The sequence below is a fragment of the Strongyloides ratti genome, assembly GCF_001040885.1.
Source record: "Strongyloides ratti genome assembly S_ratti_ED321, chromosome : 2".
NCBI lineage: Eukaryota > Metazoa > Nematoda > Chromadorea > Rhabditida > Strongyloididae > Strongyloides > Strongyloides ratti.
In genome coordinates, this window is record NC_037308.1 from 3,046,724 (window position 1) to 3,062,785 (window position 16,062).

The window sequence follows — 16,062 nt, forward strand, 5'->3', positions numbered from 1 at the left end:
CGTAAATAATAATTATTTTTATTATAAGAATAACATTTCATCATTTGTCATTACATACACAATAACAATAAAATAAAAATAAACTAAAAATACAAAAAAGGAGAGGTGTGAAATATTTATTTATTTTTGGTTGGTAAAAAATAACTAAAAGTTATTTACTTATATCCCTGGTTGTTTGGATTCGAAGACATCTTATTGTTACATTGTTGTCCACCAGACATTATACATTGAACCTGAGCCTCATGAATTGTATCTCTAATTGCTTTTTGAACTTTTAGATATTGTAATCTATTGGTACTTCCTATTTCTCTTAGGGAAAATACTAAACTTCGACAAAAAGATGAATATTCATCATCTAATACAGCATTACTAGCAAAAAATTGTGAATGATGAAGAGATTGATGGTGATTTGTATATCCTCCTCTTGGAGTTGCAGTTGTTGTAGTTGAATTATCTGTGCCATGAGTTTTATAGAGATTTGTTGCTATAGGAATTGTACATCTAATCGTCTGAGGTGTAGTAGAACTAGACGGAACACTGAGATCTTCATGAGACATTGGTTGCATATCAATCTCTGAGCAAGGTAATTGCCCTAACATATCAGTTTTTGACATTTTTTGTAGTGATAAAGATGGTGATTCCATATTATGTCGCCGTTTTCGACTATCTGTTGGAGTTGTTAACATTATATTATTCATTTGTTGTTGCTGGGTTGTTTGATAATTATCGGCTTGATCTAAAAATAACATTGCAGAAAAAAATCGCCATTTTGGCGGTACCATATTTCCATGTTGATCGAGTATTAGTTTCTTTTTCACTTTATTATATGTATCCTAAAAAATTAAACAAAATAATATAATTAAAATAAATTAAGTATTAGTTTTAAAAAAAATACATACTTTTAAATTTTTCCATTGTTTTTCTACATCTAATGTTGATAATGGATGTCCCAAACTATTTAAATGTTGTGCAACTTCCATAAAATTATCTTTTCTCGATAAATGACTTCGTGCTTCTTTTGATGAGTTGTCCCAAATACAAGGCCTCAACTGTATTGCTTCAATAATACTAAATCTAATTTCATCGGTGATAGTAACGCCATTGCTTGTCCTTTCATTATGCCTATCTTCACTATTGCCGTTGGAAATACTATGAATGTTAGGCTTCACATCTTGACAATTCATTTCATTTCCCTCCAGCGTGTTTGTAAACTGATCTTCAGAGTGAAGCCTAGTCTGCGACAAACTATCGCCGGACTGATCTGAAGAAGCGCGATACTCCAACTTTGTAGGAAAAATCGTGAAAAAAGGGCCGTCGGCTAAGTTTTGAATTGTATTTGTTTTGATAAAACTAACCGTAAAAACCTGATTCAGGATTCACGGTTTGCTATTGATCGTAAAAATATTAATATATACGAACAGTTGTATGTGTTATAATATAATATCACAGACAATATAAGGAATGATAGTAAATGACAAAAAAAATATTAATTATATAGAGGCAGAAATGCCAACATAAAAAAATTGTATATATAGGAAAGACCAATAAAAATAAAAATAAGTGGATTATAATTATTATAAGGTAGCAATTTACTTTTACTTTCTGGTGGTTTTATGAATGAACGGGACGGACTAAATGCGCGTCATTAACGTTGTGTGCGGTTTTCTCGTATACAATGGAAAAACGTTGTTCCAATACATTCCAATTAATGACTGGCACGTGCCCGCCATTGATAAAGGATGATGATAAGTAAAAATAATTAAAGTTTTTTTTATCATTACTTTTAAGTTTTTTATTGAATAGAAATTTTTTAAAAAAATATTAACAAAAATTGTCACATATTTTATGTTTGATGATAGATAAAAAAAAGTTGTTCTTTTAAAATAGAATATATAATGATATTATTTTATTTATTGTGTTCTATTATTACATTAAACAAAGTATCATATAAATAGTTTTACTTTAAATTAAATTTAATGATAAAAAATGTTTTGTTTAATGCTAGAAAATAAAGAGAAACCTTTAACATCATAGTATATATACATGACAGTTGTTTATTAGATTTCAATAATTTGATAACAAAAAAGCTTTTTCTTATAATTTATAATATTTAAAAGAAATTTTCAATTTTTTAGAATTTGTAAATTGAAAGAATATTTTCATACATAAAAACAACAATCTTTTTTTACCTTATATTTTAAGAAAATAATTTTATAAAGTAAGTGGAAAAAAACTATAGTTGGATAAAATTTATGCAAATATGCTTTAAGTTTTAAAAAAAAAAATCAAGGAAAAATATTATTTTTATATTCTGTCGTACCATTTCCATAGATTTGCGAATTTTCTATCTTACCATCGAATTGACGCTTCAGTAAGGACGCGTTAAAAATTACTTACCAAGTTCTTAATAACGGCGCGGCGTGGCGGTCATGTGAGGTGATGTCGTGTGGAGAATTCTTCTTTTTTTTTTCATTTTGTTTATACATTATTTATTTATTGTTAATCAGGAGTTTTCTCATGTTGGAATAGAAGTATAATGGTAGTTGTTTATTTCTTACTATTCAGAATCATTTCATTTTTCTAATACCTATTGTTTTTTTTGTTATATTTTTCTTTACAAGATATTAAAATTGCTGTTATCTTTTTTTTTGTTACATTAAAATAAAAATAAAGTATTTCTTTTTTAAATGTTTCTTTTTGTAAATAATTACCTTATTTATTTTTGATAAGTGAGACGTTTAACAATATATTTATCTATTTAAAACACATTGATTATTAAATAATTAAAATATTTTATAGATAAATAAATATTGATACTAAATATTTTAAAAAATGACAATATCATTTGAAGTTATACCTGAATGTGGATTAAGAAATGATAGTGTTGAATTTATTTTGGGGACTCCAATTAATCAAATGATATCTGCATTACAGAATGTTCCTAGAATAGTTAAAAATATCCAACTTATCTATTGTCCAAAAGAACCATTTTCTAAAGATATATGTATAAATTTAAAAGATGATGGTATCAGATTAATATTTGATAGTAAACAACAAGTATTAAAAATTATTGAAGTTTATGCACCTTCAAAATTAACTCTACAATTTGGGCAAACAATTTTTTCAACACCTGATCAACCAGCTGACATTCAAAAAGTACAAGAATGTTTTGGAGCTACACATCCTGGAGAGTATGATGATTTACAAAAATTATTCCTTTTAAATTGGCGTGGTACATCATTTGCCTTTCCGGCTAAGGATTCATCTGCCGTCCAAAGTACCTATGCTCATGGTTTGGGATCATTACATTTTTCAAATTCTTCTATTCCTCAATTAGAAAGATTGACAATATTTTATGGTTCTACATTATCAGAAGCAAAAATACCTCCACAACCAACATATACTTTATGTGGAACAAATAAATTAAATAAAATTGATGTTATTCAGGAGGATGGAAAAATAAAAGGTTTAAAAATAAATTTTTCCTGTGAATGGTCTAATGATGGTGGATATCGAAAAAGTGAAAATGCTATAAAAACATATGAAAAAGTAATATTATTTGATTGCAAAGAGAATCAAGTTATATCTGATTTAGGAGCACCTTCAAGAATATTTTATAAATCTGATGAAAAAATGTTAATTCAAAAAGGAGTTTTTAAGGAGACAGCAAAAAATGATGAGGAAAAAGCCGATTATTTTTTCAATTATTTTACTATGGGTTTGGTAAGTTAAAAAAAAACCAAAACAATAAAATTAAGGGTATTTTTTTTCTATAACTAAAAATATAAATGATTGAGTGATAAATAATAGTAAGCATAAGGTTATTATATTTAACGTGTAATTATTTCCTTAACTTTTATGATACTAAAATATAAAATTATACTTTGAAAACATAGACTTCTATAACTAATGTGTATTATATTACATTTTTAATCTTAATATATATGGTATTAAACTTATTTTATTAACTTAGGAAATGGATACAACCACATAGATGTATTTTAATTTTCCTTTAAATATTAAAAAGATATTTCAAAAAGTAACTTTAATAAAATATTAAAAATAATTTATCTTCATTCATCTATATAGTTTCGAATATTTATATTTTGTATATATTTTTAAAAATGCAAGTGTATTTTGTTTGATCATCCTTTACTCAAGGGTATTAAAAAAGTGATAGAAATAGAGAGAAAAAAAAAAAAAGATATCTATCAAATTAAATGTCCTTTATATTTTAAATGAAAAGAGAGGAAATTATGATATACATCTGGAAGTTGTATATATATATCATACATATAAAATATATTTTTTAATATATTTTGTAAAATTTATAGAATAAAAATAAATATTAAGTATAATTTATTAATTGTTGGTAATATATTATGTTATTTATGTACATATAATAGAAATTAAAATGATAAAAATATATGTTTGTAATATTTATGATTATCATCGGTTGAGAGTTGACTGTAACTACGCGAGTAATGGTTATTTTACTTTTTTCTTTTTGCTTATATTTTTAACTAATTGTCAAATAAATATAGATATTGTAATGAAGGACAATTAGAAAAAAAAAAAGATTTTTTTTTTAATAACCATGTAAATATAAATTTCCTGGTGGGGGTGGAGGTGGTGGAATAAGCATTTCATCAAAACCTTTATAGCTACCTTTTTCTGGTGTTGGTGTCCTTGTAACAATAGATGAATTAATTGATCTACTCAATACAGAATGTGTTCCTTCTTTGGTTAAGTAAGTTCCTTTATGTCTTCTTTCACGTCCATAATAAAAAACAAGAATAAGTAATGAAAATAGTACTGAGACAGCAATTACTAATAGTAAAAGTATAGCTAATTCATTAACTTGAGTAAAACCAAATTTAGATCCAAGAAAAATTCCACAATCATTAATATCAATAACTGTATGTACTGGTAAACCTTTAACTAATTCTGGTTGTGAACATAAAGTTTTGTCATATTTTAAAACATTTCTATATGCCATTCTTTGTAACATAAATTGTTGTAAGTTTGTTATAGCACACCGACAATCCCATGGGTTATCGTAAAGATATACCTAAAATATAAGATAAAATTAACAATAACTTTTAATGACCAAGGGAGTGATATAATACAAGTTGTTAAAATGATTTATTATATATCATAAATCATTTAACAATATTAATCAAACATTTCTACTAAATACTATACATAAAAAAAACATACCTGTTCCATTTGATTAAAAAAGTTAGACAAAATATCAGTAGGTATAAGATTAAATCTATTTCTTGAGATATCTAAACTTTTCAATAAAGGAAACAAAAAACTAATTGATTCAGGGAAACTTGACAAACCATTACCAGATAAATTTAAAAATTGTAGTTGTGAATAATCTTTAGAAAGAATATCAGGAATTTCTTTTATACCATTATCAGCTAAATGTAACTGTTTAAGTTTTGGTAATGTATGAATATATTCTCCTCTTATCTCTGTTAGATCGTTATCTGAAAGATGTAATATTTGTAATGTATTTTGTGCATATCCTAAAGATTTTGAGTTAAATTTAGTTAGCAAGTTATCTGACAAGTCAAGCTCTACCAAGTTTGTATCAGCAAAAGCCTCTGGATGAAGTGTATCAGACTTGGCTCCCAAAAGATTAGCTCCAAGGTAAATTCTTGTTATGTTAGCTCCACAAAAAGCACATGGTTGGATGTATTCTAATTCATTATAAGATAAGTCAACTTCTAATAATTGAGGAACTTTTTTCCATAAATTAGTTGGTACAAATGTTAAATTATTACCAGCAATACCTATTCTTTTTAATTTTTTAATTATTGACATATCTATCATTGAAATTGTTTGATCATTAAGAAAACAATAATTAATTTCTAGTCTTTCTAATTCTGAGACATCTATCAGTAATTTATTTAAATCTTTTATTTTTATCTCATTTCCGTCTAATTCTAAACTTCTTAAAGAGTATGGTCCTTTTAGTAGATTAGTTGCCAAGTCAGTTAATTTATTGTGTGCTAATGATAATCCTGTTAATTGGCGTAAAAAGTTAAAGGCTCCTGTAGGGAGATTGGCTATCTTATTATGAGATAAGTCTAGGTATTTTAAAGAACGTAATCCTGAGAAGGAATGTATAGTAATATGTTTAATATTGTTATTTCTTAATGATAAATGTTCTAGTTTTGGTAGAGATACTGATTGAGAGATAGCCGGAATTTGGCAATTAATTAATGATAATTTATTTAAAAATTTAAACTTGTTTAAATTATCTGACCATTGAAAGGTATTTGGAGATTCAGGTGGAGCTATTATTTCAAGTGAATTAGTAGAGATAGAAAGTGTTTTTAATATTTGAAAAAAATCATTATTTGTAAGATTGCCATTTAAACAATAAACTGAAAAATATTCCTCCTTATTTGGTAAAATTCTTTTTTCACATTCACATTCTAATGGACAATTTGGATATTGACTTTCTATTTTCTTATCATTTATTGTTGATAATAGGTAGGGTGGTGTAGAAATAGAAAAATGAATATTTACTAGAAATAGTAATAATATTATAAAAGTCACTTGAAATATTGTCATTCTTTTATAAATATAAATATCAATACTTGAAATATCTAAAAATAATAAATAAAATAAGAAAAAGTTCAAATGTAGTTAAATGATTTTGTTATCAAAAACGGGAGGAGTTATTAGGTTGTCCATTATATTTGTTCCTCCTTTTAGCTTTAATAGAACTGGGGTTATAAAGGGAATATAAAATTTAATGTATGAACATAACAATAACAATATCTTTTTCTAATATCTTGATATGTAACTTTTTATAAATATAAATGATAACATGTTAAATTAAAAATAATAATGTTGTAAGAGAAAGATTTAAATAATAATTTTAATTTTAATAAAAATACATACTAGCAACAGATGCTTAAGCTTATTTATTTTTCAAGAATAGTAAAAAGAGTAACACCAGTTTATTTGTAAATAAAAGAAGAAAAAGTTACATAAATACAATAAGTACTTTTGACGATTTAATTTCCATTATCATTCAAAACATCCCATTTAAATCCTTATACAGATCCCGATTAATATTAAACAATAGAAATGTAAAATAAGATTAAGCAAAATATAGAATATATTTAGTTGAAGTAATTTAAGTATAGTTCTAATTCAAAAGTTTTTCTTTCAATAAATGGTTATGACAATTTAAATATTACTTTTTTTATATAAGTTATTAAGTATTTGAAACAACAGAAAGATTTTGTTAAGAATAAATATTCATTTAAGTAGTAAGTAAAAAAGAAAAAAAAGGGAATATAATATAAATGGAAGGAGGGATATATATATACATATAAGTTTATGTAAACTTTTGTTATCATTTAAAAAAATTTTTTTTTTTTCTATGCGCAAGTTAAATAATAAGTTTATGACAAATATACTTTTCATCATCAATCAAGGATAGGCTATGGCATTTTATTAAAAACCTCCTACATTAAATGAATTGATGTTTGATGGAGATGGAACAAGAGAAACTTGACCAAAAGTTTTATCCTTTAGCCTTTTTTGATATTAAGACAGTGTTAATTTTTATTTAGATTAAAAATGATATATTATAGTAGTCTGTTATAAAAAAAAAATGAGATAAAAAGATAAATTGTGGAATAATTTTAAAATATTAAATATTTCAAGAGAAATTTGTGATAAGATATGTCTAAAAAGTTTAGAGTAATGTTAAAAGGATGAGAATATTTAAATATTTACAAGTAATTAAAAGTTTAAATACCATTTAATAAGAGAGATATTTTGAGAAGATTGATATATCCCTTAAAACTAAAAATGGTAAAAAGATCTGTTTTTGGCAAAATTATATATAAATGTGTGTTGAGTAATGATTTAATTAAATATTTTCAACATTTATATATATATATGGTATTTTTATATATAAATAAATATATATATTTTCATTTTTGTGTACTTTTCAATCTCATCTTTCTTTTATATATATATATAGTTAAATAAATTAATTGGTCAAAGAAGTATAATTTTTGTAAAGATATATATATTAGTGGTAGTTATATATATATGATATAAAAATAAAAGAACTCTGATTTTATGGTAGGGGTATTAGGCGCCGGCATTTTCTCATTTTGAGGTTATGTTGTCATTTTATAATTTATAAATAATACAAATTGTATTTATTTATTTATAGTTAGTAGAGATATGTATTAAAGATTATTGAGGAAGAACTAATTTTTGAATGTCCTAAATTTATATATTTTTCTAATTGGTATAAAATAGCTTAGTATTATAAATATTTTGGAAACAATAATGTAACAGAAATGATTGATAATTTTTATTTAAAAAGAAAGTTGATTAAAAATTTAGAAATATAAATTGAATTTTATTATAAAAAAAAAATTTTACCACCAGTAGTATTGTTGTAGTTTTAATTTCATTATCAACAATAAAGATTATTCTTTAAGAGGGGTATTATGATAGTATAATTGTCATCTTCTATTTTTTTTTTCATATTTAATACAATAGTGGAACATGCAATTAATGTCATAAAATGATAAAAGATGACTGATTTGTACATTTTAAAAATAGGATTGGCATATTGTAAAGTGTGAAAAAGTGGAAGGTAAAATCATATCATTTTGTTAGATAAATTATTCTTAATCTGTCATTAATATCAAAACAGAAAAACATAAACATTTTAAGAAATGTAAATAAGAATTGTTGTAAAAGTCATTTTTTATACATGCCTCATTTAAAGATAAAGAAGGGGTTGAACGTTTTTAAGATCATCTTTGAAGGGCACTTAAAGTTTTTTTTTTTTATATTTAAAATATATATGTTGTCGGTAAATATAAAAGAAAAAATCTTGATAACCGATATTGTATTTGCCTGGATGGCATTTTGAGTATTACTACTGATTAAGTGCCGGTAATCGTTTATAGAAGGAAAAAATTTTTATATTTACATGATTATTAATATGATAGTTGAAGAGTTATATGCAATAGGTGATACAAATACGCAATAAATTTGTCGGTGGATTTATTTAGAAAGTAAAAGTAAGTAATGTTACCTGATTTTTGTAAACATCCATACACCTGTCTGTCTTTTAAATTAAAATGACTTTAATTGATTATTCCTTTTAAAACTGTAAATTAAAATAAATAAATATTATACTAAGCTTAGATTAAACAGCCGTTATTACATAAGTTAATCAGATAAGCTACAAGAGAAATGTTGTCAATTTAATTACTATCACTATACCACCTGCATAATTTATCTTTATCCATCTTTGGTATCTTTTATTGTTAAGAATATGAATATTATTATAACTAACAGTTGGATAAAAAGTTTATCCTAAGGCTATTACTTTTTATTTATATAATAATTATATTATATAAAAATAAGGAATATTTTACAATAAATAAACTTTTATTATACGCATATATATATTAAAAATATAATAAATATATCAAATGAATGAGTTTTTAAAATCAGAAATGATATATATATATATATTAAAATATAGAGGATAATGAGAATGAAGCAATAGAGACATGTAAAGTGCAATGATGTGTGCTAATTAATCATCTCTAATTTGGACTGATAAAAGAATTATATGACTGAGATGTATATAGAAAAGAATAGATGTTCGGAGAGGAAAAAAAGTTTTGTAATGATAGATGTAATATATATCTATCTATTGTCTTAAAAGATTGACTGATAAGGGAGAACAATATTAAGATGAGGAAGGATATTTTCGGTTTTTCTTTTTAAAATTTACTAATTACATGAAACTTCTTAGTGAAAAATCTTAAAAGTGGATGCGCATCGCTTTTTATGATTATGATTAGTGATTAAAATTATTGTAGTTTAAGACAATAAGAAATAATGATAAGATAATGAGGATAGTGACAATCGTGTAACAGGAGTTAATTGAGAATAAATTGTTATTAAATACTCCAGTCTTCAAAACTAGGCCCAATTATGTATTCATTGAGAGAGAAAGAAAACAAAAAGACAAAATGCCGACAAGAATTTAATGTTGATCCTTCAAAATACATACATATATATATAATATATTTATATAAAATGCTTTTGTAATAGGATGAATGAAAATTATGAAAATTATTTGTTGAGAGGGCAAAAACTTTCAATGAATATATAAATAGAATTGTTCTATAGGATATATAATAATATATTTAGTTATGATATAAATTGATGTGATTGAATATTTTCTATAATATTAAAATGAGGGAAAAATATAATTTGTTAAGTATTTTACGTTACATTAAACTTTTTAATGTTAAAAATTGAAATTATATAATAGATTGTATCAATAGAAAACCGTTAAATTTGTTAAAACTCATCAAATTGTAACATATATTAATAACCCCCTAGGAGGATTTGATAAATGACCAATGTCAGGAGTGATTATGATTAAATAAACAAAATACTATTTATATATTGACATAACATTTGATTTATTACGAAAATATTTAAATTATGTATGCATTACTAAATTGGCAATATTTTATAATAAGTTTTGTTATAACTTTATATAAATTAAAAATTAATTATTTAAGGTAGTAATAAAAATCTTTATTTTAAAAAAAAAAAAGTAATTTTAATAACTAAAGAAATATATAATGATACTTCATTAAATATGTTAAAAATATAAAAATCTTATAAATAATATAATAATAATTTTATTTTTAAGGACATATTATTTAATTGCAAAACACGAAGAGTTATAAAATTTGTTCTTCATACAAATATTCCAGGACATTATGACTTTGGGATGTAAGTTTTGCTAATGTAACAAAAAATCTTTTTTTTTTAATTAACTTAATTAATTTTTTTTTATGTAATAAAAAATAATTAGATTTATATGTTACAATAATATATTATTTTTCAGATACTCAAGATGTCATTTTAATTTGGCACTTGAAAAAGAAGGAATTGTAATTGACCCATACTCAAAGGTAAGTTTGCCTTTTTAATTAATATTATATTATAAAATAAATAGAGTGAAGTAGTAGTTAGTAATATTTATAACAGTTGGAAATTGATATATATATATACATATATTTGACTAGACTTATCAATCATATAAAAATTAAAATTTTTTAACTTAATAAAAATTCTTAAAATTAAGAGAGAAAAATTTGTAATATTATAAAAGATAAGTATGACAATAACATGGGCAATCACTTGTTTTGCCATCATAAAACAGATGTCAGTTCCATATGTAGTCAATTGGTACTTAATATATTAAATTGTAGTGTTTATGTGATGGGATGATACTAGGGGAAAGTCATTTTTATAATGTAATTAATAATATGCCAGATAGGTGGTATAGAAAAGTTACCCTATCCTGTTACAATTAATAAATTAATGTATAATTCTAGAGAAAAAAGACAATATGGTTTGTTTTTTTTTATTTATTATTTATTACCATACTTAATGAGGAAGTTAAGAAAGATAGATTGGGGTAATAAAAGAAATAATTTACCTAGCTATTTAATATAAAATTTATATAGAATCACATTTCAATAGCATATTATAATAAAGCTTCTCAGCTGTTATTGGTAAAATAAATGAGGGAAAAATTGTAATAATAGAACTTTCTATTGTTTATGTTAATGACAATAGAATATATTATAAGTGATTTTTTTTGTCATTTTCAACCTTGAAATGGAATATCATTAATTGAAATATAAAACATTTTTAATTAAAAATTTAAATTATTTATTTGTAGTTTGAGGAATTTAATAGTATTTTTACAAATAGTGATGGTGAAATAACAACAAAGCCTGTTGTTTTAAATAGAGGTGGACCAAATGAAGATGAAAATCCATTTGGAGCAAATTTTTGTTATGGCACAAATCAAATGATTTTTGAAGTAATGGAGAATGGTCATATTGGGTCAGTAATACTTTTTGAATAGCCAACGATTTTTTTTTAAATATAAAATAATATATGTATGTATTGTATAATAACTTTTTTTATTTGTAATATTATACTACTATACAATAAATATGGAATAAAAAAAAAATTTTTAAATGTATTAAAAAATAATATTGCTTCAAAGAAACATGATTTGGAGTTTTTAAATGCCTTATCATATGAATTATTTATGTAAAGAATATAAGAATAATATAAAATTATAATTTGTTTTACCATATAAATGATTGATAGAGCAATATAAAAATTGTCTTCCTATTTTGTGATTTTAGTTTTTATTATATTTACACCTCTTTTTTCCTAATAATTTATTCCAAATTGTATAGTGACTAAAGTTGTAAAATTTATACATATATTTAAAAAAAAGAAGAAAGAAAAAAAAATGTATATATATAAATTTGACATAGACAGATGTCTATTGTACTATGTAACATTTTATTCTCCACGATAACAAAAAATATTTTTGTTAGTTTCTTTGATTTCAATCTCATATAATAAATCACCATTTTTCATAATTTTTTTCATCTCATTCCAAAAGAAGATGGTTAAATTTTCTGTTGTTGAGACGATATCTTTAAAATAGTCAATGTCCTTGTCAATATTTTTATGATCTAATATATCTATAACAATTTTCATTTCATTTTTTAAATCAGCTAAATTATATACCATTCCAGTGGTTTCATTAACAGATCCTTTAAGTGTAACAGTTACCTCATAATTATGACCATGACCATGAAAATTGTTACATTTTGAGTATATTTTTTTATTTTCTTCCTCACTTAATTTATTTGAATTAAGTCTATGTGATGCCGAAAATGTTTCATTTCTTTTTAAATAAACAATAGTCATTTTAATTTATCTAAAAAAAAAGTATAATAAATTATTTTATATTTATTGGAAAAAAAAAGTATATATATATCAATATATCAATATATATTACAATTCATTTGGCCATAATAAAAAAAAGATTTTTATTTTATAAGAAATAATAAACAAGTAAGATATAATATAGTTTAGTCCAAATAAAAGGAAACATATTAATTTTAGGTTTTATAACGCTTTTCTCTATAAACAAAATTTTATTAGTATCTTTTAAATCTATTTATTTTTTTAAAAAAATAAAAAAAAAACTTTTTTATATATACTACAAAAATTGAATATTAATTAAGTAATTATTTTTTTAAATTTATAATCTTTTATTTATATATTAATAATAAATAGGATAAAAGATATTTTTATATGTCATAGGTATTACATTTTTACTTTGTCAATTTCAAAAATACTATTTGTAACATATATAATTTTATTGATAAAATCTAAGATTTTTTGATTAACCTTTTTTAAAGTATATGATAAAGAGGCTAATAATTTATCTTTTTCTTCTTTTTTAAAAATGATTAAAAATGTTATTTTAAATATGAATACTGTAAAGAAAATTTTTTTGTTGATTACTCAGACCTTGTACTTTATATAATATAACTTTTTTTTTATCATATTTTCAAGGATAAATTTTATTTATAACAATATGTCATACTACAATATGGTTGTCAATTATATTATAAAATTGTTATTTAATAAGATTTTAAGATAACTACAGTAATGTATTTAAATAAAGAACAATCACAATATATATATTATAATTATTTTTTATGGATTAAATTGTTGTTAAATATGTTTTATTATTATTTGTTATCAAAACAAGATTATTTACATAACATACTATAAAAAAAAATTATTTAAAGAATGGTGTTAAAAGATAATCTAAAATAAATATTATTTTTAAACAAAAAAAATTTAAATGAAAATCTTATATATATATATATTTTCTTTGAAAATATTATTAATTAAAAACTTTATTAAATAAAATTGTATATTTTTTATATTATAAGTATTTTATTGTTGTTAGTACTTAAAATTAAAGTTTATTATTATTGCCTAATTGTAATTATCTTCCTCTAATAATTCTTATTGTAAAAGCTATATATCCTAAAAGAAAAAGTGTTATACCAATAACAAAAAGAATAAACATGTTAAAAGAAAAGTTATCACTCCTAAATCCCATATTTTCAATTATTTCTTTTCCATTTCTAAGACATACTTCTGTATCAACTAAAACTCCATCTTTTTGTATTGTACATTGAATATTTTCTAAATTATTAAATTGTGTTATGATAAATGATTCATATCCATATTTAAACCATGAAATATGTTGTAACCATGATATATAATTTGGAAGTGATGTTAAATTCATAAAAAGACCAGCAAAAATAGATAATGATACAAGAATTGGTGTTGACATTGATTGAATTACAGGATATTCAATAAAAATCTAAAAAATATATTAAATTTAAAAAAATTTTTTTTAAACTTACTCCTGATATTAAACTTCCAAAACTGATACTAGTAAATGTTATCATAAATAAAATAAAATATAAAGAAAAAATAGCTACAATATCAAATTTAAGTCCTACTAACAAATAAATTATTGTACACATAATAGAACCATCAATTAATGGAAAAAGTATATAAGCTAATATTCTAGCTATATAATATGACATAATTGGATAAATACCATCATGATACTCTTTAGAAACTAAATGATATTCTTTGGATATAGCAGAATTAACCATAAAAGTTGTTGGAAAAATTGACTCAGCAATAACAAAATAAAATAAACCTTTTAAATTTGCTATACCATCTTGATTATGAACTGTTTGAAAATAAAATATTCCAAGAATTAAACCAACAGAAAATTTTTGAATTGGTTTAACAAAAACTATTGAATTATTTCGTAAATTATCAAGAAAATATCTTACTATCATTGCTATTGTTATTACAAATATTGATGGAGGTTTTGGCATATTTACTGTTGAATGAGGATTATCTTTATGCCATTCAATACGTTTCATAACTAAATCATTATATTTTGATTTATTATATTTTTTACATATATCATTTATACGATTTTTACTTTCATCTTCATTACCAGGTTCAATAGCTAAATACATTATAAAAAGATCAGCAGGATTTGATTGATTAGGAAATTTAAAACCAAGATATTGAAAAAAATTTATAGCATCTGATGGTGGTCCTTGAAAGGCAATTTCTCCAAGTGCAAGAAAAATTATTCTATCAAAACTTTCAAATATCTCTGATGATGGTTGATGAATTGTACAAATTATTGTTGTATTTGTATCACAAGCTATTCTATGTAATGTTCTGACAACCTGAGCAGCCATATATGAATCTAATCCTGTTGTAGGTTCATCACAAAATAATAATGAAGGATTTGTTAAAAGTTCAGTAGCAAAGGCAAGTCTTTTAGCTTGACCTCCAGATATTCCTTTTTTTAAACCTGCACTACCTATTTTAGAATGTAGACAATCATTTAATTCTAATTCATCAACAATTTCTTTTATACGTTGTTTTCTTTGACTACAACTATTATTTGATGGTAATCTCATGTATGATTGAATAATTAAATGTTCATATACTGTTAATCTACCCATAAATAAATCTTCTTGTTGTACATATGAAGAAATATTAGTAATACCTCTATCAACATTAATTCCATTAACTAATATTTCTCCTGATACTGTTAAATTTGCTGAATTTCTTCCAAGTAATGTATTTAAAAGTGTTGTTTTTCCAGCACCACTAAAAAAAATTTATATTATTTTAAAACAAAATAGTTTGTTTTTTTTTTACCTTGCACCCATAAGAGCAATACATTCTCCAGGTAAAGCAACTCCACTAACTTTTTTAAGAAGATGTCGAGATGAAGTTTTTACTTCAATATTATTCCATGTTAATGTGACTGGTTCTGAATGATCAATAAAAGGACTTTTAGATGTTGTTGTTCCATTCTCAAGACAATTATTTGTAAAATTAGGATCAGATAGGTGACTTTTAAGGATAGACATTATAGTAAGTTTGGTTAAAAAAATTTTTTTGTTAGTCAATTTTACAAAAATAATATAATTAATGATAATTATTTATATTCAAAAAATTTGTAAATAAAATTTATTTCTTATATTCAATATACATTTATACATAATAAATTAAATATTA

The 16,062-nt window shown here is 22.9% G+C and overlaps 6 protein-coding genes across 6 annotated transcripts; 2 read left to right on the top strand and 4 right to left on the bottom strand.

The window, feature by feature from the left end:
* Positions 1–155: 155 nt before the first annotated feature.
* SRAE_2000095300 (MADF domain-containing protein) lies at positions 156–2,486 on the bottom strand (the record flags this gene model as incomplete). Its single annotated transcript, XM_024651847.1, has 4 exons — positions 156–833; positions 900–1,261; positions 1,594–1,631; positions 2,398–2,486. The coding sequence occupies 4 exons, from the start codon at positions 2,484–2,486 to the stop codon at positions 156–158; spliced, it is 1,167 nt and encodes a 388-aa protein (XP_024505483.1).
* Positions 2,487–2,832: 346 nt separating this feature from the next.
* On the top strand, positions 2,833–3,732 carry SRAE_2000095400 (UPF0183 protein C16orf70; the record flags this gene model as incomplete). The annotated part of the gene is made up of 1 exon (XM_024651848.1): positions 2,833–3,732. The coding sequence occupies one exon, from the start codon at positions 2,833–2,835 to the stop codon at positions 3,730–3,732; it is 900 nt and encodes a 299-aa protein (XP_024505484.1).
* Positions 3,733–4,588: 856 nt separating this feature from the next.
* SRAE_2000095500 (GH07373p) lies at positions 4,589–6,591 on the bottom strand (the record flags this gene model as incomplete). Its single annotated transcript, XM_024651849.1, has 2 exons — positions 4,589–5,071; positions 5,221–6,591. 2 exons carry the CDS (start codon positions 6,589–6,591, stop codon positions 4,589–4,591), a joined length of 1,854 nt encoding a protein of 617 aa, XP_024505485.1.
* A 3,052-nt stretch (positions 6,592–9,643) lies between these two features.
* SRAE_2000095600 (Uncharacterised protein family UPF0183-containing protein) lies at positions 9,644–11,974 on the top strand (the record flags this gene model as incomplete). The annotated part of the gene is made up of 4 exons (XM_024651850.1): positions 9,644–9,709; positions 10,745–10,827; positions 10,943–11,009; positions 11,786–11,974. 4 exons carry the CDS (start codon positions 9,644–9,646, stop codon positions 11,972–11,974), a joined length of 405 nt encoding a protein of 134 aa, XP_024505486.1.
* Positions 11,975–12,426: 452 nt separating this feature from the next.
* On the bottom strand, positions 12,427–12,840 carry SRAE_2000095700 (6-pyruvoyl tetrahydrobiopterin synthase; the record flags this gene model as incomplete). The annotated part of the gene is made up of 1 exon (XM_024651851.1): positions 12,427–12,840. One exon carries the CDS (start codon positions 12,838–12,840, stop codon positions 12,427–12,429), a length of 414 nt encoding a protein of 137 aa, XP_024505487.1.
* Positions 12,841–13,936: 1,096 nt separating this feature from the next.
* SRAE_2000095800 (ATP-binding cassette sub-family G member 2) lies at positions 13,937–15,914 on the bottom strand (the record flags this gene model as incomplete). Its single annotated transcript, XM_024651853.1, has 3 exons — positions 13,937–14,320; positions 14,364–15,648; positions 15,700–15,914. 3 exons carry the CDS (start codon positions 15,912–15,914, stop codon positions 13,937–13,939), a joined length of 1,884 nt encoding a protein of 627 aa, XP_024505488.1.
* Between the last annotated feature and the right edge of the window lie 148 nt (positions 15,915–16,062).